Here is a 24,186-nt window from a genome sequence, read left to right as displayed (position 1 = left end):
AAAAATGGCAGAGTAAAGGACAGAGTCCAAGTACTACTCTAAACTTTTAAATTCAGGTATGACCCCAAACCTGCAGCCCCAGACAGAGAGTGAAAACTCAGTAGTGGAAGCACTTAGCTCTCAAAGGGTCTGTATCAAGACAATGGTCCACCAAGAAAAAAAGTGTGGGCAAAACATGTACAAAATGCAGACACTTAGATAGTGATCTGTCAGAGAGAAAAGAAGCCATAAAAGATCAGTGATCAGTTAAAAAAGATCATGTAGAGGTTCTCAATGGCAGATGGGACAAATTAAGCAATAATAATAATCATAATAATCGTAATAATAAATGTGAGTCATCTGTGTTCACAACACAACTGAAGTGGAGGCTAAAGAACCTCAAGCTTATGGGAAGGATCTAAACAGTACTCAAGGTCATCATAGAGATTTCAAGACTATGCTGGGTGCTAGTGGCTCACATCTGTGACCCTAGCTACTCAGGAGGCTGAGATCTGAGGATCAAGGTTCAAAGTCCAGGCAGGAAAATACAGACTCTTATCTCCAACCAAACAGAAGAAAACCAGAAGTGGAGATAGCCCTAAGTGGTAGAACATCAGCCTTGAGCAAAAAAGCTCAAGGACAGCACCAGGCCCTGAGTTCAAACCCCAAGACTAACTAATAATAATAATTATAATAACACATGGTAGGGGGGGTGGTTAGATAGAGAGGGAGAGAGAGAGAAAGTGAGAGAGAGAATTCAAGAGTTATATGCTGAATCTAGGTCTCACCCCCACCCCCAAAATGGAACAGAAGAATGACTCCAATTGAAGTTTAGAAACAAATATGCTTGAGGGGGGTGAGGGGAGGGTGGGAAGGGATGGGAAGGGGAAACAAAGGAGGAGGCTACAATGCTTGATAAGAAATGTACTCATTATTTTGCCCATGTAATTGTAACCCCTCTGTACAATATTTTCACAATAAAAAAAAGAAAACAGAAAAGAAAAATACCAAAAAAAAAAGAAACAAATATGCTTGAAAAATAATTGAAGGTAGAAACTGACCACCACCTAGCTAAAAAGTCCAAAGGTTAACTGGACCCACCTCCTATAGCAGGAACACTGATTATTACTGGGCCTGCTACTCACTGGCTCTGAATCCCATTGAAGACAGATTCTTCCCACCACCCACAGTACTCATCCAGAAGAAAATTCTTCTAACTACACAATTTTACGTCCTGTTATATTTTGTTTTGTTTGTTTCCCACCAAACCTCTGCTTAAAATGCTTGAAAAAAAAGTAGCAACCTAACATCCAGAGTTTTAAAACATTCTGTAGTACATTTGATTACTTTAACTTATATTATGATTAATACAGGACAACATCAGTTGTACTTTAAAGGGATAACATATACTAACTCCTTTTGATGAATTTCCATCTAGTGATTCTGTTTCCAAAACTCGACTAATTGATTCCTGTGTAAAACTGATGGCTTTGGGTAATTTTTCTTCTCTTTCCCCATAGTCATCCACATTGCTTCTTGCTGGACTTCTGTAAGAAACACATCACGGTAAAGCTATAAGATGGTTTCCACACAAATAAGTGACTCAAAGACCTTTTCCATAACAAATCACCTTGATGATCAACACATGATTATAATGTAACAAATAAGCCTCTACTTACAATAAGGTTATTCATCTAAATCACATGCAAATGGATTTCATTGCTGAAAACAAAACTGATAGGCTTAGATGAGAGTCTAGAAACGTGAGAAACCATTAAAGATGAACAAAGTACAACCAGTCACAATAGCTAATCACATGAATGCTGGGTAAGTTTTAGTTGTAGATAAACATGAAGCTTCCAAGGTGTAAGGGGGGATGTTCCTGTCGACACCACTGGACACCAGAAGGCAGTTTTACATCTCCTTCCCTTCAGCTGGGTCCTAGCTGAGGACGTAGTGCCTCCCAGAGGTTAAGCAACCTGCTGTCTGAGTACAGAACCCATCCATCAGTTCTGCCTCCTGCGCACTCTCCCCAGCTCTAAGAGCAGGTGCAGGAAACAACTTTCAAATAACCACAGTGCCAAGGCTACAATACGTGTGCTAGCCTCTACTTCCTTTTTATCTGGAAGGAAAAGGAGAGCTATTCAATACAAATGAACACAGCATAATCTGATTTCCTGGGATCTACTTTATAGGCAATTCACATTCCCATACAACTATTGCTATGAGTACTTAAAGCTCTTTTAAAATAAAGAAGCAGCCTGAAGTCTTACATAATATTATTCCAAGGGGGAAAAAAGTTAAACAGTATATCAACTTAATTTTACTGTGCCTAAATGATATTTGGGTCTCCAAGGCACTCTTGGCTGGGCAGAATGGCAGGGTATTTGAAAGAGCTAAACCAGAAAAATGAATCTTAGGGACTGACCCACCAGCTGACTGTCAACACTTTAGGATTTTCAGGATGGAGGTGTGAAATATATATAGAGAGAGGGGAAAAGAGGAGAGAGAGAATGAACGAGAAGAAGGAATATGGAAAGCTGAAGAAATAAACATTTAAAACAGACATTGTTCTTGCAGACATTGGAAGAATGAGACATGGAGCAGAACTGGGAATATGGATCTTCCTGCATCAGGTTTCCTTGGATAACACTCCATCTCCAGAAGAAGAAAATAACAGTTTTCCAGATGACCTTGAAAGTGATCTCTATTGATCACAAGAGAGCATGAAGTGATTTGTCAAAAATATGCATTGCTAGCTGGTCACCAGTGGCTCATACCTGTAATCCTAGCTACTCAGAAGGCTGAGATCTGAGGATAGCAGTTCAAAGCCAGCCCAATCAGGAAAGTCCATGAGACTCTTATCTCCTATAAGCCACTAGAAAACAGGAAGTGGTGTTGTGGCCCAAGTGGTAGAGCACTATCCTTGAGCTGAAGAGCTGAGGGACAGTGCCCAGGCCCAGAGTTCAAGCCCCATGACTTAAAAAAAAATACATATAGGTATTGCTTCCTGCTTCAAAGACTAGATGCTTTTTTAAACTGCCAGAGACCTTGAAGGTCATGTAATCCAACTGTGACATTTTATAAATGAGTAGACAGAGTGTAGAAGGTTAAATTTGCCTGAGTCCTCTCAACTCATAAGGTAGCCCAGACTACAATCCACTCTGATTTACCACAGTCTACTCTGACTTAACACAACTCAAGGCTCTTTTGCATTGATCAGCTGCTTTCCTTCCCAGCTCTATACTTGAGACTAGGAAATTCTGTATAGAGAACAGGACAATGGAAAATTTTGACATTACAGAATACAAATAAAATATGCATGTGCAATCATGAACAACAGACTATAAAATATTTATGGTAAGCTGAAAAAATACAGATAAGATCAGCAGAACTAGAAAATTACCTAGATGAATAAAACTTCTGAACATGCATTAAGACCCAAAATATTTCCACTATAAGATTTATTAGCTATATATTTTTAAAAAATCATAGTTTCAATAGGATATAATTCACATACTATAAAATTCACCTCACTTGAAGTAGAAAAGAATGCAGTTGTTTATTGTTGAGGTTAGTCAACCATCACCACTATTTGGGAACTGTTTAATTTTAGAACAGTTTCATCATTCCACACTCACCTAAAAGAACCTCACCTGGACCCATTAGCAGTCATTCCCATTCTCCCTTCCTCCCATCTCCTGACAACCACTAATGTACTTTATGGATTTACCAATTCTGGACTCCATTACACATACATGACATCATACAATATATGGTATTTTGTTACTGGCTTCTTTCCCTTAGCATGCCATTGCTATGAAATTTTAATGTATCACCTTTAGATGTCTTTACTTCTAAGTCCTCAATTACTAATGGGCAAAGTACACTTTTACTTGTATAGGTTAATGAAAGTGGTTGGGTGTCAGCCTTACTTGTATTGGTGGTGCTAGAAATTGAATCATTGAGCTACATCCCTAGTCCAAGTGCCAACCATATTGCCAGCACTATGCTGGGGGATCTTTGAGGAAAAGCCATACCATTCGAGTATCCCTCAAAAACACCTACCATTGGCTTTATTGTCACCAAAAGGCTCTTGAGATTTCACCAGGCACTTCTCCAGATCCTTAAAAAAAAAAAAAAAGGCTCTTCTGCCAGGTGCTGGTGGCTCACGCCTATAACCCTAGCTACTCAGGAGACTGAGATTTGAGGATCACAGTTTGAAGCCAGCCCAGACTAGAAAGGCCCTGGAACTCTTATCTCCAATTCACCACCAGAAAACCAGAAGTGGAGCTGTGGCTCAAAGTGGTAGAGCGCTAGCCTTGAGCACAAAAGCTCACTGAAGCAAAATATAAGGTTTTCTAATGTCCCACTCACTTGTCATTCCCTTTCACCCCATTTCACCACAGACAACAACAGGAAAATTGCACCCAACAAAAAATAAATGGATATTCAGACTTAGAACATCTAAAATGATGTCACTCTAATGGTTACTAAGTCTTTGACATTTCCGGGCCAGGTACCTTACAGTGGCTGATGCCTGTAATCCTACCTACTCTAGAGCTAGCGATGAGGCTGAAGCATAAATACAAAACTATCTAAAAATTACTAAAGTGCCTGCCTAGGAAGCCTGAGATCCTAAATTTAAACATCAATACTTCAATCAATCCTTCAATCTTGACATTTGAAAACATTTCATTGTACCTTGGCTGCACATTCTCTTCAATGGACATCTCTTCAGCATTTAAGCCCAGCTCAGTGCCATAGTTCTGCTGAAGCAGCTGCCTGAACTCCTGTCTGGTCAGGCTCTAAAAAGACATAACATGATATTAAGTATTGGAAAATGGGTTTGATAATACAACATGGTGATTCCAGTGATGAATCCTGAAGTATTCATAAAATGGCCCATGGCACAGATCTGAGAGGTAGGACACTCGTAGTTGTGTTTTGTTTTACTTTTTCAGAACTCCATTTTCTGTATCTACAAAATGGCTTCCATTTGATAGGAGAAACAGACAAAATCACATTTTTGCTGTTGGTGGTGCTATTGCTGGTAGTTCTATGTTCCCCAAGGTGGTCTTGTATTCCTCCTACCTCAGCCTCCTGAGTAGCTAGGATTATAGGTGCATGCCACCTGGCAAGTGATGGGCTTTTTTAACCTGTGTACCTTGCTGCTGTTTGCAGGAAAGTAAACACATTCAAATATTTCCCTTTTACACAATGATTTATTCATCGTTTCTAACAATTACTGATCTGAAGTCTAACCAGCCTACCATGAGCACTACCACCATTCAGATTCCTAAAAGTCAGCTCAGAATGCATCCTTTTAATTCACAGTGTAGCTAAATACGTTAACCATATTTAAAAGCTTTACATACAAGTAAATTTTAAATTATATGATCTTAAAATATCATACATAAGTAGAGCCTGACTGTTGGAAAATTTCATTGGATTTACTTCTTTTCTTCTTCTTTTTTTGCCTTTATCATGATCTGAACTCAAGGCCTTGAGGTTGCTCAGTGCTTTCTGGGCTGGCATTCTACCACTTGAGCCACACTTGAGCCAGTCTTTTTTGTTGTTTTTTTTTTTTTTTTACTGGTTAATTGAAGGAGTCTCTCAGATTTTTTTTTTCTGCCTGGGCTGGTTTCCAACAGTAGTCCTCCAGATCTCAGCCTCCTGTCTAGCTACGATTACAGAAGTGAGCCACTGACATCTGGCTCCTTTGATTACTTTTAATAAAGTCCAGCTTGTTCGTGCTTTGTAGGTAGCATAGCAGTGTTAAAATTGCCACAACAAAGTCACACATTACATAGCAAAACAAAATTAAAACAATCATACAATGGATAACCAACAATCTGATTTGTAAAAAGCATCATAGTCAAGTGCATGATTAAGCAAAGTACAGGGAGGCACCAAGATATTTGAGGTAATTATAGACAAGATTCTTCATTCACTCAGATATTGAGAATTCACTCAGATCTTGAGTATCAAATATGTGTCATTGCATTAGATGGTAAGGGGTATAAAATGATGACTAAGTTAAGCTCTTGACTTTGCTTTTTGTATATTTGAAGACACATACAATACTCTTAAATTAAACATGACAATTTAAGCCAGGCACTGGTAGCTCATGCTACCTAGCTACTCTAGAGGCTGAAATACAAAAATCACAGCACAAAGCCAGCCAGGTAGTAAAGTCCTGAGACTCCAATAATCCCCAGAAAACTGGAAGTGGTGCTGAGGCTCAAAGTGATAAAGCACTAGCCTTGAGCAGAAAAGCTCCAAGATAATGCCTAGGCCTAGAGTTGAAGCCCCACAATGACAAAACAAACATGAAAATCTGTGATTTCCTAGTAAAGTGCTGGTAGACTCAACACGGTATAAAAGTCTATAGAGAGAAAAAGTTTCTGTGGAGTAATATTATCAGATAAAGTTCAAAATGAAGTTTTTCAGCAGAAATGAAGGAAAGACATGCTGGGGAGCAGGAGAATTAAGAAAAGTTAGGGAAAGGAGAAAAACAATATATAAATATACAGCAATATTTGTTTGTAAATGAGTTAATAGTTTATCAGCACAACTGAAGTAAACAAAAATTAATTTGGGAAATACTAGTCATATATATAAATTTAAGGGGGCCAAAATTCATCCCTAATATTTCTTATGATAAATACTACCTCTTTCAATTGACACCATTTCCTTTTCCTTTCCTGGTCTTTCTTTTCTCTGTCAGGCAGCTATGGTATCTTTGTTTGTCACACTATACTAGATGACCTTCATTACATTTCATGGAGCCTCAAAATGCTTGTGAAGAAAATACCCTCACTTCGGCCATCAGTTCTCTACAGGAAGAGTTGATGAAAATTCAGACACTATTAACAGTATTTTATAACATCAAAAATACCCAAATAGTTACCTGAAATAAAGCTATCCAGGTTATGTAAAAATGGCAAGGCTGTTCACTTTGAGCTGAACTATATTTACCTAGAGTAGCAATCTCAGGCTAATCACCTCTCCTGGGAGATAATAGATGTCTAATAAATGTTCTAGTATTTAGTATTTAAATTGAACCCCCTTTTTTGTGGGCAAAGTGATTTGAAGCATAGCATACAGGGAAGAACATCAGAAGACCATGCTTTTGGACCTTGAGGAAAACCTCAAGAGATTTCTACTCTTAAGGATTATTTTTGAATTATTTTTCCACAATAATAGTTAATTTTAATTAGCTAGTCAACAATATCTTTCAAATATTTTAATGCCATAAAAGGATTACTAGCTTTATAAAAAAAACAGACATTATTTTAATATATTTGTTTAAAATTAAGCTTTCCAAAACTTTTGTGAGATGATACATACTTCTAAAGACAGACTAAAGCAAACAACTAAATCAATGGCAAACACACAACTAGCTTCCTAACAGAAGAAATTAAGCTATGAGCAAAATACTATCACCATCTAATGCTATCTTATTTGACTACATAAATATATGGTTTCCAAGTTTTTTTGTTCTGTTTTGTTTTACTAAATACTATTAGGAAGTTAAGAACAAGGTACTTTCAATATACTTTTTCATCCATTAATTAAATACAAACATATAACATGTTAAATGGAGAACAAAATAAAACTGTTTAATCTGATACATTGTAGATTTGCTCATTTGTTTTTTTAAAAAGGACTTTTTTCTACACAAAGAGTTGTCATAAAATGGACTTATTTATAGAATGCTGCACCTGGGAACATTAAAACATGCCCAACCTATATTCCCATTTTTTCCAATAATCAACAGAACCACCCTGCCTGAGTAACCTTTAAAAACAAACTACAATATATATATTTAAATAAAAGCTGATCACCTACCTGAATACAAAGGAAACTCTCCAGGGTTCAGCCTACACAGCAGTTTAGTAGTTTGGATGGACCAAGCAGTAATCAGATAAGGCAGATCAATTTCTGTCCCAGAAAGCTTTGTAGTCTAAGTATGCTTCAGTCTCCATCCACAGCAGAGCAACAAATATGAAATGACAACTATACAAAATCGCTGCTTCAATTTCCTAGTTTTGTTAGGAGACGCTTTTCTATATGAAAGCCAATTTCTCTTTCAGTTTAAAGCACGATATTTCTTACTTCCTGGTTTGCAGTACCAGCAGCACTCTTTCCAAGGCTTCAGTCAGAATACAGAATTGGAAGTTACACCTTGCTCTACAGGTTCCTAAGCCACGCCCACTAAAGAGGGTAGGTAAACAAGGTTTTATTAAAGGGACAGCTCCTAATTTGTTTCGTTATACACACAGATTATTGACAAGATGCAAATAGAAATATCTTTCTTATACTCAAAATAATGTAAGACATCTACTGAAATATTATTTTACTCTCAATTGGAAAATGAGCTTTGTGAGAGTTTAACCTTCTCTATGATAGAGTACTCTCAATTCAGTTCTGGCAAGGTTTCTTGTTCATATACCACTTCAATACCAAAGTAGCTTTCCCACCAGACTCTAGCCTGTGTGACAATCATAAAATCAACCTTGTGAGTATTGAAAATGGAATGTTGGGAAATACCTAGAAGAGTCAGCTGTTCAGGTAGAGCAATTCCAAAGTCTAAGGTGACATTTCTGATTTTAGTTCATTCAAAAGAATTGTCTGGTAGGGATGTGAAACATAATAAATAGTACAAAGAATTTTATCTCCCAAGTCCAATTTATTCCACAGAAGAATGAAGTGCTTTCTTCTAAATGAAAAATGAAAATTCATCCCACTAATTTTAGTGAAGTGTATAGACAGGTCAAATATTACTTGATGAACTACAAGTAACCACCTTTTGGAAGAGTTGTTAAAATGTAATTATTTATATGGTGACATGATGAGAGAAACTAGAATGACACTAGAAAATTCCACTTCCTGAATGAAGAAAACATATTATAGATGCCAGCTTCCACAGTGAAGAAAAACAAACAACTAGTGTTTTTAGCCTATTATACTAAGTCCTCACAGGTTCAAACTATTTATCTATATACTTATTTTAGTATGCTGACCAAATAACTATTAGAATATATATATATATACTATAGAATATATATATATATACTATATAGAATAGAATATATATATACTATATATAGAATATATATAGAATATATATTCTATATATAGATAGAATATATATATATATACTATATATATATACTATAATTGATATTCATCTACCCCTTATGCTAACTATAAAAAATCCTATGGCTAAGCAAACTATTTTCTTTAAAGAGAAGAGCTAAATTTATTAGGCTTAGTAGAGAAACTAGGAACCTCAAATTGAGCCTCATGAAAGCCTGAAACACAAATGATAAGTAGAGGAGTTACTAGCCAAAGAGATTGAGGGAAATACCAGACAGGTGAGAGGAAAGGCCGGAAAGAATGATGTCTTGGAAAGTAAGGCAAGGAAGTATACAAGGTGTCAATTAGGGCTGAGAGATCAGGTGAGATACATCTGTGATGAGTACATAGGACAAACACCAGCATTCAGAGGAGTGAGGTGGCTGGCAAGGCAGCTCATCATGATTTGAGTATGTATGTTATGGGGGAATGGGAGGAGCAAGTCAATGGGAGGAGCAGCCAGGTCATGAAGAGTCTTATATACTATACTAAATAATGTGGACTTTACATTGTGGAAATATAAGGTCATTGAGAAGTTTCATACAAGCAGGGTGCCAGTGGCTCACACTGTAATCCTGGCTACTCAGTGGCTGAGATCTGAAGATTGCAGTTAGAAGCCAGCCCGAGCAAGAAATCTGAGACTCTTACCTCCAATTAACCAACAATTAAAAAAAAATCTGAAGTCAAACTGTGGCTCAAGTGGTAGAACATCAGCCTAAGCAAAATAGCTAAGTGACAGGTCCTGGGCCTTGAGTTCAAGACTCCATACAGGCGCACCCCCCCCCCACACACACACTCACATAAAAAAGTAACAACTTTGCAGTTGTTATTGTGTGTGTGTGTGTGTGTGTGTGTGTGTGTGATCCTAGATACTCAGGAGCCTGAGATCTGAGGATCACCGTTCAAAGCCAGTTGAGGCAGAAAATTGTCCATGAGACACTCATCTCCAATAAACTACTCAGAAAAATGCAGAAGAGGTACCATGGCTCAAATGGTAGAATGCTAGCCTTGAGCAAAAGAAGGTCAGGGACAGCACCTAGGCCCTGTGTTCAGGCCCCAGGACTGGGCACATACACACACAGTACTAAGGTTTAACTCAGGGAATGGTTGCTATCTTTTTGTTGCTAGCACTGTTGATCTTTTTCATTTAAGACCACCACTTTACTTCCACCTTTTTGCTAGCTAACTGGAGGTAAGAGTTTCACAGACTTTCTGACCATGTTAATCCTCAGATCTCAGCCTTTTACAACAACCTTTAAAAACATGGCCACAATTTCAAGACAGAATAGACTGTTGAGACTGTTGTGATGGCTCAAGCTAGGGATGAAGCTAAAGTAGACATCACTAGCAAAGAAGAGGTGACCATCAAGGAAATGTCACATTTCTTGCCTAGATGACTGGGTTGAGGTGGGTATGGTTCATTGACCCAGGAGAATAGGTGGAGGAATTCTGCAATTCAAAAAAGGGAAAAAGAAGGAAGGAATATAGGAACACAACTATTTCTACCCTGCCAAGCTATTATGTAGTAAATGGTTCTTTCTTTGTTGTTGTTTTGGAGGTGGTTTTATTTATGGTATGATTGAATGTTGCATTACTTCTAGAACACTTCTAGAATACCAAGTAACCAAAAATACTAATCATTGCCCAGTGCCATAAGAAGGAACAAAGCTTAATCAGACCAAGCTCCTCATATAGATGAGAAGACTAGGTGAAAAGGCCTCAGGAGGTGACTTGGATGTTACAAACTGAATGCTATCTGGAGAAAAGTCAGGGCTGCTGTCAGTGGCCTAGATGTAGGCTCAGAGACTGACCTAAGCAAGACACACACACAAACTACATAGACCCACAAACCTAGAAAAATTCTAACATACAGTAGCAGCTTATGTCTCTCAGAAAACCTCCATTTTATCCCCCAGAAATTTATTGGTCAGAAAATTGTGCGATAAGCATAGGATCTGAGCAAAGACAGTTTTCAGGACCAGCTAGCTGGAGCCTGATTCACCTCTGTCCCATCTCTGTCCATTCTTTACGGATCAAGGTCTGCCTCTGTTACCCTCCTTTTCTGTCCTGTGTTCCACTCCCCCTTCAGATCAACATGTTCTCTTTTGGTATACAGGAATATAATCAATCACATTGTAAACATTTTTTTCCTTAACACACTTGACAAGCAGGGCTCTCTGTGTCATCCATCTGTTCAGTGATTCTCAAAACAGATGCTGAAATGACATATTATAATTTGGAGAGCATGGACCTTATATATTTAGAAAGGGTCCCCTGGTCACCTCACTGCTGGATCTAACAAGACATGCTCCTCCATCTGTCCTGTGGGAATAAACCTGTGTCTTGATGCCTTCGCATTGTGAATGAATATAGAATGCTACGCTTTTAGGCCCTAGACTTAAATATGCACCCTCTGAATGATCTCACTTCCCTGAGCCCACATCACTGGCTAGAAACCACTATTACCTAATTGAGAGAAACATAGTATAAAAGTACGCTTTTATTCGGTGCACTGACAGTTATGTAAGTATAGGAATGGAAATGCTGAACTTTGGGAGGGTTTTGTTTTGGTTTTGATTTTGTTTTTTTGCCAGTCCTGGGGCTTGAACTCTAGGCCTGGACACTGTCCCTGAGCCTGTTTGTACTCAAGGCTAGCACTCTACCACTTGAGCTACAGCACCACTTCAAAACTTTTCTGAGTAGTTTATTACAGATAAGAGTTTCTTGGGACTTTTCTGTCCAGGCTGGTTTAGAACCAGATCCTTAGATCTCAGCCTCCTGAGTAGCTGGAATTATGGCATGAGCCACTGGTGCCCTGCTTTAATTGAGCTTTAACAACAGCAAAAAAATCCATAATTTTTAACCCTCAATATCCCTAATAATCTTAGTAATATTTTTCTTAGTAATTCAAGTATATAGAAAATACCATTTGTTTTATATACTGTCTCAAGAGAGTAATTCAATTCTCAGTACAGATAGATTGTTAAAGAAATTAGAGTTGGCTGGGAATGTGGCCTATTAAGCCCTAGGTTTAATTCCTCAGTACAACATAAACAGAAAAAGCCAGAAGTGGCACTGTGGCTCAAGTGGTAGAGTGCTAGCCTTGAGCAAAAGAAGCTTGAAGACAGTGCTCAAGCCCTGAGTTCATGCCCAAGGCCTGGCAAAAAAAAAAAGAGATTGAGAGTTAAATATCTATTGAATTTAGGGTAAACCCTGAATGGTTCTGAAAAAAACTCTATATTTTCTCCCATCCTTTGTTTCTCTGGCAAAAAAAAATTTGAACTCTTTTTAATTAAGTGCACTAATTATTTAAAAGTCTAAATCATTGTAATTCTGTTAAGTATTCAAAAGTGACTTTCACGTATAATGCCAGCTACTAGGGAAACACTAGGTTGGGAGGCTCATGGTTTGAGGCCAGCCTAGGCATAAAGATGAGACTTTATCTGGAAACTAACTAAAGCAAAAAGGGCTGGAGTGTGACTCAATTGGTGGAGTGCCTGCCTAGCAGCACAAGGCCTTGAGTTCAAACCCCAGTACTGGGGAAGAGAAATGATTTATTGAGCATCTGCAGCATGTAATACATCATTCATTATCCCAGCTGGCATAGTCGGGTGAGTAAAGGAACATAGTTAATTTTTACTATGATGGAGGCATAGACCCAGACCTTCCTCGACTATATTGAGGAAACAGTGAGGACAAACAAGCTATATGGTAAACACTGAGCTTAAAGAAATGTAATTGTAATGAATTTTATAAAGGAGAAATGCAAATAAAGGACTGAGCCTAACTTCAGATTCATTAAGGAGTTTCAGTTAGAACAAGAGATGGGAATGATTATTACAAGTTCCAGGAAGAAAGATCATGTTTGAAGACCTAATGGTGCGTGGTGCTCACGCATATACGTACACACACACACACACACACACACACACACATAAGCACACACACAAAAGTATAGCCTTTAAGAAGAAAAGATATTGAAACATCTGATACATGGCTGAAGTGAGCCAAGATTTTGTGATTCCCTATATATAATTTTGTATATTGACAACAGATATTAAATAGAAAGCTAAAGTAAGTCACCCTGGCACCATAAAAAAGTTAAAATAAAGAATAACAAAAACAGATCTCAGACATTTTTTTAGAATTATGACTTTGGCTGTAGTATTGTTCAAGGTTGGACAAACTGTTTCTGCAAAGGACCATATAGTAAATATAGGCTTTGTGAGCCATATGGTTTTCTGTTGGAGATACTCAACTCGGCTGCTATAGTGTGAAAACAAACAAATGAGCATGGCTGTGTTCCAATAAAACTTTATTTTGGGGTGCCAAAATTAGAATTTCATATAATTGACAAATGTCATGAAATGTTATTCTTTTTGATGAGTATGGGGATTTTTTTTTAGCCATTTAAAAATGTAAAATCATTCTCATGTGCAGACCATACATACACAGGAGGCGGGACTGGCTGGCTCGGGGAGGGTTGCTGTGTTGGCTTAAACTAAGCAGAAGAGTTGAAGATATGTTAGGAAAGGACCATGGCCTTATCTCCAGCCAGTACATTATAAGACTTGGAAAGCATGGATTGTATCAAAGACTGGTGCTGCCCTGTCCTTTAGGCCCACAAATTCCTGATAACTCAATATGCTGGCTCTAAGTGTTCAGCCGTGCTAGGCGCAAAGACTGTCAACTAAGCTGAAGAGCTATAAATGACTTCCCAAGTGATCATACTGACAGCTAAACACATGTCTAGATATTGGAGACAAGACTTATGTTACACCAAGTCACATACTGAAAATACACCATCCTTTCGGAAGTAGTACATCAAAAGAGTTTTACAAATGAAAAAAAAAAGGTTCGTTTAAAAACATTAGTTTCCAAAGGGCTTACCATGGCTCCAGCTTGCTCCCTGTGGATTTTAATGGAGAAATAAATAAAATGTTCGCACACACAGTGATTCTTGTAACAGCCATTTGTAATAGTTAATCAAATAATCCTTCTTCTAAATTAATGCACTGTTTTTAAGGCCACTTCATGCAAGAAGTAAACAGACGTTAAACATATGTATTTTTACTTGCAGATTCCCTAATTGCAAGTAAACATGGACTTAGCCTATACTGAACTGAAAGTCTCTAAAATATTTTGTAGATATTTAAGATAAATAGTATATTGTTCAAATTACATGGTCTGCTTGACCTTGTGTAATTACAAAATTCTACCAAATCAAGCAATCTAAGCAATGGTGGTTTTATCACTCTAAAACAACTAGGAAGAAAATGGGGTTTATATAATTATAGGTGGTATCACCACTACAATAAGCACCAAGCATCATACCTGCCATCTCTAATGTCATAACCAGGGGCTGCCATCATTGTTAGACATTTCAGTTTGTTCTATAAAATACAACAGTTCTTTGAAGATCACTAGAAAAATTCAACAAAGGTACTTTTCCACCCTTCTACAGTGGCTGTTCTTTTATTTTTATAAATTTTAATTAAAAATTATTAAACAGAAGGGTTACAGTTATATAAGTCAGGCAGGGTACATTTCCTTTTGGACAATGTCAGCCCTTCCCTCAATCTCTCCTGGTTTTTCCCAGCTGTATATTCCTTTCCAACATGGGTCTAGTGAGTACCATTGCTGCATTTGTTTACCCTCTGTCCCTCCAATTCTGTGCCTTTCCTTACAGTGAATTTTCTACTCTCTCTTTCTACTCAATTCTCCTCTCTCTCCTCACTTCTCTTTCTCTCATCCTCTCTCACTCTTCTCTCTTTTCTCTCTTTCCTCCCCCATCCCTCCTTCTCTTTCCCCCCTTCCTCCCCCCTTATTTCTCTCTGGATAAAACCAGGAACTTGTACAAGCCAAGTAAGTGCTCTACCACTGAATATTTACTTCCTTCCCCAGACGAATTCTACGATCTTTAAGATTCCAAGTAGGATAGATTAGCATTTAACACATGTGTATGATTAAACCTTGTTTTTGTCTTATTACGGAAAAGGGTTCTCATTCAGCTTATTAAAACAAGTATAATGTTCACTTGGAACAGAATTTCCCTTACAATGTTAAAGGCAACCAAATGTCACAAAGATTTGAAAGGTACAAGTACTAGACATTGGTACACCACACATGTCAAGAACAGAGATGACAGCAGGATCTCTAGAACTATTCATCTTATAAGATATTTCTCATATGAGGTATTCCAACTTGCTCGCATGTGGGAGTGTAAGTGTAATTTCAGGAGGACAGTGTATAACTGACCCAGTGTATTCAGACCCAGTGTATAACTGAACAGGTTGTTACAGCCGTCTTTTGTTAGGTCCTCCCCCAACACTTTCTTTTTCTCTCTCCTCTCTCCTTTTCTTCCTGTGCTGGAGATTGAATCTAAGCCCTCTGTCACCAAGCAACACCTTTAGGTCATGAGCCGTTTTTATCCACAGGAATAAGTAAATATTCTATGCTTTCCATCCTTCTTTCCTTCCTTCTTCCCAACCATCTTTTCTTTCTTCCTTTTTTCCTTCTTTAAAACAAACCACCACCATAACCGCTAATTTTAGGACATTTTCATCAATCCTCAAACAACTGCATCTATTAGCAGTCATTCACCATTATGCCATCCCTCTGGCGATAACAACTTCTGATTTCTATGAATTTACCTAACCTGGACATTTCTCTTTTTTTTTTCTTTTATTGTAAAGATGCTGTACAGAGAGGTTATGGTTACATGAGTAAGGCAATGAGTACAGTTTTGTTTTCATTTAACTCATTAAATTTCCCTGTGGTTTCTTCACTGTGAATTGTTGTCATCATTTCTTTTGTGTCTTCTTTTTCTTCCTTACTGCCTTCTCTGTGTCAAATATCTTTTTTCTAGTGAACCATTTTAATCCCTTTAATGTCTCCTCTACTATATTTTAAGTTATTTTCTTGGTGATTACATTAAGGATTACTATTAACACATTAACTTCTAACTATAGGAACTAGAGGTATAGATAAGTGGTAGAACACTGCTCAGCATGCCAGTAGCCCTAGGTTCAAATCCCAAGTACCAAAAAACAAAACAACAAAAACAACTTAAACAACTTGTAATTGTGAATCATCTTTTGCTTGAAGTTTCTGCTTGAAATTCAAATAGTCTTGTTAAAATTTTATTCAGAAAAATAAAAAGGAACTCTTCACAACTTCTACTTAGGAAAAATGAGGAAGGTCTTACCTTAGATAGTAAAACATTCTGCCACAGCCTAAATATACTGAGGTAACTTCTATCCCTGGCACCAAAAGATGTAAAGAAAAACTGCAAAGAAAAATGATAGGAAAAGTTTAGTGTCAAGTGAATAGAAAGTATCTATCATGGAGGCCTGCAGGGACTTGCTCTGGCTAAAACCAACTAGGGGTTCCCACTCTCTGTCTATATTAGATGCTATTTTTACAGGAAAAGAGGTAAATTGTTATATGAACAAGGTGTCTTTGTAAATCCTATCTCATAACGATTAGTACCTTACAGCAAAGTACAACTTTGTCAGTATTTATTGAAGAAAGGGATTAGAAAGAGTCAGCTATTTATGTTCATCACAGGATGGCCAACTAAATCTAAATTTTATGAACAAGACAGAAATTTTCTTTTATGTCAAAGTTTGCAATGGTATGTAAAATTCTTGCCATTTGAGTCAGGCATATACAAAGAACAAAAAAAAAAGTGGCCTTTTCATGGAGGATGTGTTTTATCTTAAATTATATTATCTTTTCAAAATCTTTACAAAAAAAAATTTCTAAGCCGGGCACCGGTGGCTTATGCCTGTAATCCTAGCTACTCAGGAGGCTGAGATCTGAGGATCTGGGTTCAAAGCCAGCTCAGGCAGGAAACTCTGTGAGACTCTGATTTCCAATTAAGCACCAGAAAACTGGAAGTGGTGCTGTGGCTCAGGTGGTAGAGTGTTCACCTTGAGCTGAAGAGCTGAGAGACAGCACCCAGGCCCAGAATTCAAGCCCCACGACCAACAAAAGAAAAAAAAATCCTTCAGAAATACCAAATCATTGCTAACTATACACACACACACACACACACACACACACACACACACACACACACTGACTGAAATTTTCTTAAATGTTATGGGAAAGAAAAGTAGCATTTTGTGACTAGGTGGCCACAGCTTACACCTAAAATCCTAGCTACTAAGATCTGAGGATCAGGGTCTGAAGCCACCCTAAGAAGATCCAATTAACCAGCAAAAAGCCACAAGAAGAGCTGTACTTCAAGTGGTAGAGTAACAGTCCTATGCAAAAAAGCCAAGGAAGAGTGCCTAAGTTCAAGCTGCAGTACTGCCGCACTGGAAGATTTGAGCATTAAAATAAACAGTAATAGTAATAGGTTTTAATTCATTGAACAAAAATAAGCCATAATGTCACAGTACTATAAATAATTAAATGTAAAGTTTCATGAAAATGATATGTTTACATGGTTTCAAAACATGTTACAACATAATGTTCATTATTACAAAGGAAAATCGTCTTTATAGCTAAGTGTGGTGAATATCGCCTTAATCAATCAATGGAAATATGATTATCAATAGTACAAATTGAAATTATATGATACCTAACAAAATTAATAGAAAATTATGGAGAATTATTTCCACGTATTTCCTCCAAAACTACATACCTGCCATTTAACTATAAGAAAACACTGGACAAATACAAGTAGCGGATATCCCATCCTTCAAAATACTATGTATAGTCTTTAAAAGTATCAAGCTGGGAAGGTAGTTCAGTGGTAGAGTGCTTGCCTTGCATGCATAAGACCCTGGGTTCAATTCCTCAGCACCACATAAACAGAAAAAGCCGGCAGTGGTGCTGTGGCTCAAGGTAGAGCTCTGCCCTTGAGCTGAAGAGCTGAGGGACAGTGCCCAGACCCAGAGTTCAGGCCCTACAACCAACCAAAAAATAAAAAAAGTTGTGCAAATGGATTTCAATTCAACATGTTAAATTTATGAGTATAATTTATGGTGGCAAGGAGGAGGATGAGGCAGGAGGATCATGAATTCAAGACCAGCCTGGACTACGCCTTTAGAGAGATGGGGTAGGACAATGGAAGAGGTGGCACTTGCATACTTTAGACACTTGCATAATCATGTTCATTGTTGCACAATTCATCATAGCTAAGTTATAAGGACAGCCCAGATGCCCTATAGTGGATAAGTGGATCAAGAAAAATATATATATATATATATTGCCTAAAGTATGGTATACAAAAGGGAGAATTCTAGTGGTACAACTCCTTTGAACAACTAAATTACGGGTGTACGCTGAAACATGTATTGGAGGGGTGCAGAGGAGACAGATGATTAGAGAGAGGAAGGGTGTGCAAATATAGTCATAACAGTGTCCATATGTGAAAATGGAACCGGGTAACTTGAGAAGATGGGTGTTATTGGGAGAGATGGGCAAGAATGGTGAAGGAGATAATATTGATCTAGGTGAATTATACCTATAAACTGGCAGGTCGAATTGAGGCAGCTTTGTAAAACTAAAAGGTAATAAATCTACCTATCTCTTACAGTAAAGAAAGGGAAAATGTAGGTAAATGTTTTTTAAAAAAACTATTAAAGGACAAAAAGGAGTCGGCAATCACTTAAATTTAGTCACCCAAAACTAAACATACAGAAATCTTGTAATCAAATGCAATGTGTCTCCAAAAACACTCCTAATTCAAAGAACAGCTGCCTATAATCCTGGTCCTGACTATCAGCAGGGGACAAAGTTCCTTCACATTATGTGAGATGGCAAAGGTTAGCCATGTTTCTCACCTTTTCACCCTCTGCAATGATCTGGATAGCATTTGGGACGAGTCGAGCAGTCTTCTCCTTGGTCATAAAGGTTATATTCTTTAAAGCAATAGAAATCTAAACATACAAAAGAGTGAATATTATACATGATACTTCCAGAAGTGTAAGCACTACAAAACACCAAGTATTACATTAATCTAAAGAACATTCAGTTGAAAAATCTGCAGGGTTTAATAAACACATGCTGTGCTCTCTGAAGAACCAAGGGCAGCAGTCAGAACTTCTTCCCTTTGGAATTCTTCCCCATCAACTCCGGTATCCAACATTAGGGCACGGTGTGAAGAGACATACTCAGTGTTCTAGTTCTAAATGAACACATACACACACTAGCAAATCCAGTCTTTCAAATAAGGTATGGTTTTGGTAGAAAACAAATATACATTCAATCTTTTTTTCAGCCTGAACACTTTCTCTTACTGTATTAAAGAAGTACAAATGGAGCTCTAACATTTCTAACATTTGTTAGAAAAATTTTATTACATAATTCTACCAACAACATGATGTAAATACATTTACATAAGAGTACAGACGCACATATATATGCGTATGAATTTACTTTGGAATCGTCTATGCATATTCCTACCTAGGCAATCACTTGTAGCAACAAGACAAATGCAAAAATGTATCTTACTGTAGTTTCCCATGTAAAGATGTTGCTATAGAAACACAACCAGTTTTCTGAAAGGTACAGTCGTCCCTGAAGCAAAATGTCCCTCTGAAGAGCACACGAATAATCTACATACACAAAGAAAGAGCAGTTCATTCAAAATCATAGCAGCTAAATAAACTTAATGCTCCTTCAAAATGTGGAAAGTCACCATTGCTTGTTCACTATTCATTTGTTCATTCACTCCTTCATTCCTTCATACTTTGGACACCATAGGTAGTAGTTAATTTTCTTGTGAACTAGGATTCCCAGGAATTTCTGCATGCTATGGGACAGTGTACAGGGAGACAGGCAAATAATAGTAATAATAATAATAATAATAAATACAAAGATAAGTATAGTAACAGCCAAAACTAAAGAAAGCTATAGAAGTTTGTACAGAGAGCTGTGTAGTGGGCAAGGGGAGGGTGCAGAGAGAGAATTATCAAAAATGATTGCCCTGAAAAAAAAAGTGTTCCTTAAAGTCTAAAGATCAATAAAAATCAGGATCATCAGGAAACAGTATCTGCAAAGGCTTATGGTAGAAAGAAACATAAAACCCTTAAGCAATTAAATGATAATTGATGAACCTTTGGGTGAGAGAAGCTACAGAAACCAGATCCTATAAAGTTTCACAGGCCATGGTAGAGTAGAGTCTACGAGAACACAAAGATGAACTTTCAATAGAAGGGATATGATTACATGTGTATTATTGAATGCCAGTTTACTCACACTTAAGATAGACTTTCCATAAGTCAGTTGGGAAGTTCATGGGAAAGTTGATGGTGGCTCCAAACAGAAGTAGACAATATTAGAAGACAAAGGTAATGAGATTAAGAGATATTTATGAGATGGTACTGATTGGGCATTGGTGATTGATGAGATGTTGGACAAAGATCAGACAGTGCCAAAAGATGCCTAGGAAAATTGTGTACATTTAACTCAGTCTCAAAACGGATCCTCCCCATCTCAGCACCAAAAATCTAACAAAATCCAGTCTTCGGTTTGAAAAGAAAAAACAGTCTTCAGTATACATCCCTGCCTACCAACAAGTTGATACTATGCCTCTAAGATGAAGATCTGGCTTTGTGGCTAATGGAAACTCTATTATGAAATTAATGATAGAATACAAAGAGCTGCTTTAGGTAATTTAAGTTGCCAAATTTAAAAATTCTATAAAGTAATTTGCAATTTTAGAAAAAAATCTAACACCTCAAAATATTAGAATTTAGTTCACAAAATTTCTAAGTACTAAAAATTGAGCAAAGTCATCTTTCACAATGCTTCCTTCAGTAAAAACAAAACTGAGATGGCATGGAGCAAAAAAAATATCCTAGTAAATCATTAAGCAGATTAAGTTACTCATTTATGAATATGAATCTCCAAACAGACAGTAGATTAAAGGCCACCTGTGGTGTCATGCACATTTTATCATTTTAAGCCACATTTTATCATTCCAGTGCTTCTCAGACTTCAAAACAGAAATGCATGTTATTGAAACAGAATGGAAGAGCCCTGACCCAGTTCTCATCCGGCAGGTCTGAGGTAAGGTCAACAATCTGCCTGCCTAACAGGCTCTCTGGCGGTGTCCATCTGTAGATCACACTGCATGTGCTCATAGTAACCGTGGGAAAAGCTAGAGTGCCCACCTGGAATGTTTTTAACTAAAGATTATTTGATAGCTATCACCAACTATTTCAGTAGTTTAAAAAAACAGATTAGTAAAATATGTGTTGTAATAACTGTATGCCTCAGTACAACTAATTTTTTTAATGGCAGAGAGAATATATCCTTTGTCAGAAATGGAAACATTTATTAGCATCTATCAACAGCACAGGGGTTTTCGTTGTGATAATTCCATAGCGGCGTACAGGATACTTTAAACAATATCACCCCTCTACTATATTAATCTGTCCATCCTTGCCTCAGCTTTTTCAAATAATGTTTAATGCACTTCATTGTGCTATCTTCATCTACATATATTGTATTAATTTCATTCATATGCATATCATATATATCCTCTTTACTCTCCCCCCATAACTCAATCCTTTCCTTACTCCTGATCAACTCTCAGATTCACAACCCATCATCATCATCATCATGGTATGTTTAGCTTTTTGAGGTTGGCTTATCCTGCTTAGCATGATAATTTTGGTTCAGAACATTTTCTTTAAAAAGCAGCTTCGGTCACCTTTGATGCATGCATTTATACCAACTACTCTCTATTATTATCTGATCAATTTTGGCCAAACTGAACAATCTCCACGTTCTCAAGACTTGCTTTGGTAAGTCTTGACAAGAAAGTGCTATGGGAACACTGAAGAAGACAGAACCACACAACAGTAAGCTTCTACAGCTGATAGTAAGGACACACACAAATAGGTAAGATGTGCTTTTGGCTAATCAAAGAACTTAGACATAATGTCCACAAAGGAAATGACAAATAATTAAGAAAATACATTTTAAAAAAACAACCAATGTTAGCAAATACATATTCTTGGAGAGTCTAATTATGCTGACAATGCTTTTTGAACAAAAAGACTCTTGGAAGATCATTTTTAGGATTGCTTTCAGACTTAGTATTTGTTATAAAAGATTCTATCTGTCCATCTATCTATCCACCCATCTTGCTTTTACCTTAGGAACAAATATTAACTGAAAAAAAAAGCAAAACCTAACTTTCCTGGTACAGAAAAGGAAAAATAGGCCCTCACCTGATTTTCCTTAGAGCATCTTCTTTAGATAATCTATAAATTCTTTCTCTGCTCCTTTGTAGATGTATGTGAATCTTTTAAAAGCTGATTAGGCTTCTTGCCAGTTTTTCAACCCAGGAATGTTTCCTGGAGGAACTGGCAGCCACCTCCTTGGAAGGAGATCTCCAAGAGATAGAGCTCTATCTCCAACTTTCTGTTGAGCAGATAGGAACTAATTCCAGTGAGATCTGCTCCAATTTGTAAAACTATCTCTTCTTATGAAGAGTTCTTTTTGCCTTTGGATTAGGTCAACTAGCCATCTCCAAAGGTTCCCATAATCACTAGGTAAATTTGGAATTAATGTGACATATGATGATGCCAATCTTCTTAGTTGAGGCCTGGTTATTTGCGGGAGGTTGGGGGGGAGGGGAGTAGTACAGGGGTATGTGCTGATCCTGAGGCTTGAACTCAGGACCTGGCCACTGTCCCTGAACTTGTTTGTTCAAAGCTAGCACTCCACTCTACCACTTGAGCTACAGTTCTACTTCCAGCTTTTTTGTTAAATTAGCTAGAGATAAGAGTCTCATAGAGTTTCTTGCCTGGGATAGCTTGAAACCTCAGTCCCTAGATCTCAGCCTCCTAAGTGGCTAGGATTACAGATCTGAGCCACAGTATACCCAGCTTTGTAATCATTACTTTAGAACCTTTTGTAGAGAGTTGTATCTACTTGCTTGTGTAGCAGGAGGAGAGGTTTCTTTCTGGCTTTGTAATCTCTTAGGGATTGCCTGGTGTTTGTTTGTTTGCTTGTCTGTTGTGAGACAAGTTCTCACTAGGTAGGCTCAGGCTGGCCTCGAATTCCCAGTCTCTCTGCCTCAGATTCTGCGGGCTGGATCACACATATATGACACCATACCTAGTTCACAGTCTGGTTTAATATTTAATCAATAACCAAATTGTTTTTTTTCTTCTCTTCTGCCTTGTAGACAGGTGTTCTGAATTAGTCATAGATTTCATATTTCATCCTACTTCCCAAAATATTATCTACCTTGTACACTCACAGAATGTGAGAACTGAAGAAGAAGAAAAAAGAAAAACATTCTGAGCAATGACGTTTCTGGAAAAAAATAATATGGTCTTTCAAGCTGAAATGCCTTAAAAGGGATAAACAAATTTAGCAGTATGTAAATTATTTTAGTTGCAAAAACAGTATATACAACTTATGGTCCAAGTTGGAAGGGATACTAGACATGTGTTTATTTCCCTTTCCTTCAAAATTCTTTTGGTATGACAGAGAAGACATGCAAGAGATTAAATTTGTAACAGTGCCGATGGGTGTGCAAAAGAATGGGTTTGTTAGCAGTCTGAAAGTTTTGATCATTTTTAGAAGATAGAAAGTGGAGACCAATGATTAAACTAGAGTGAAAAGAAATTTGCAACTCGGAAAAGATACAGAGGAAACAAACCATGTCATTCTTCCTCCAACTGCAAACTTGAAATCATATAGTGTTGATGAGTGTCCCAGAGTGGAAGTCTCCTTTTGGCACATAAGGTCGGGGGTGTGCTACAGCTGAAATCTTCAGTTCGCGCTAAGACTACATGCTGAAGGCTTTGTCCTATTCTGTGCAGTATTGAGAGATGGTAAGGTGGCAGAACCTTTAAAAGGCAGGTTACTAGGGGTGTGCCTTTAAAGGGGCTATTGCGACCCTGGTCCCTTTTTCCTCTCTCTCCTTTCCTCACCTCTCCTCTGCCTTCTTCATTTTCTTCTCTTCTTTTTTCTCCTCTTTCTCCTTTCTTTCTGATCCCTCTCTCTTCCTCCCTTCTTCCCTCCTTCCCTTTCGCCCCACTTTCCTCCCCCACCCATGACCACCAACTTCTCTAGTACCACATG

The 24,186-nt window shown here is 37.6% G+C and overlaps 1 protein-coding gene across 3 annotated transcripts in view; it reads right to left on the bottom strand.

Annotated features, from left to right (window-relative positions):
• Window positions 1–19,671, bottom strand: part of Gramd1c (GRAM domain containing 1C) — a 44,597-nt gene extending 24,926 nt beyond the window's left edge. The window contains exons 1-4 of one of the 3 annotated variants that reach the window (XM_013028598.1): window positions 19,591–19,671; window positions 18,921–19,016; window positions 4,684–4,787; window positions 1,394–1,526 (exon numbers count right to left, since the gene is read on the bottom strand). In XM_013028598.1, coding sequence (XP_012884052.1) covers window positions 1,394–1,526; window positions 4,684–4,787; window positions 18,921–18,986 — 303 coding nt within the window. In that variant the 5' untranslated portion in view covers window positions 18,987–19,016; window positions 19,591–19,671. Of the gene's footprint in view, window positions 1–1,393; window positions 1,527–4,683; window positions 4,788–7,833; window positions 8,153–18,920; window positions 19,017–19,590 lie in introns of those variants that run through there. The other 2 variants (XM_013028600.1, XM_013028599.1) reach the window with 2 other exon arrangements.
• Between the last annotated feature and the right edge of the window lie 4,515 nt (window positions 19,672–24,186).

Source organism: Dipodomys ordii, unplaced genomic scaffold, assembly GCF_000151885.1.
Source record: "Dipodomys ordii isolate 6190 unplaced genomic scaffold, Dord_2.0 Scaffold111, whole genome shotgun sequence".
NCBI lineage: Eukaryota > Metazoa > Chordata > Mammalia > Rodentia > Heteromyidae > Dipodomys > Dipodomys ordii.
This window is presented reverse-complemented; position numbering and strand designations above follow the sequence as displayed.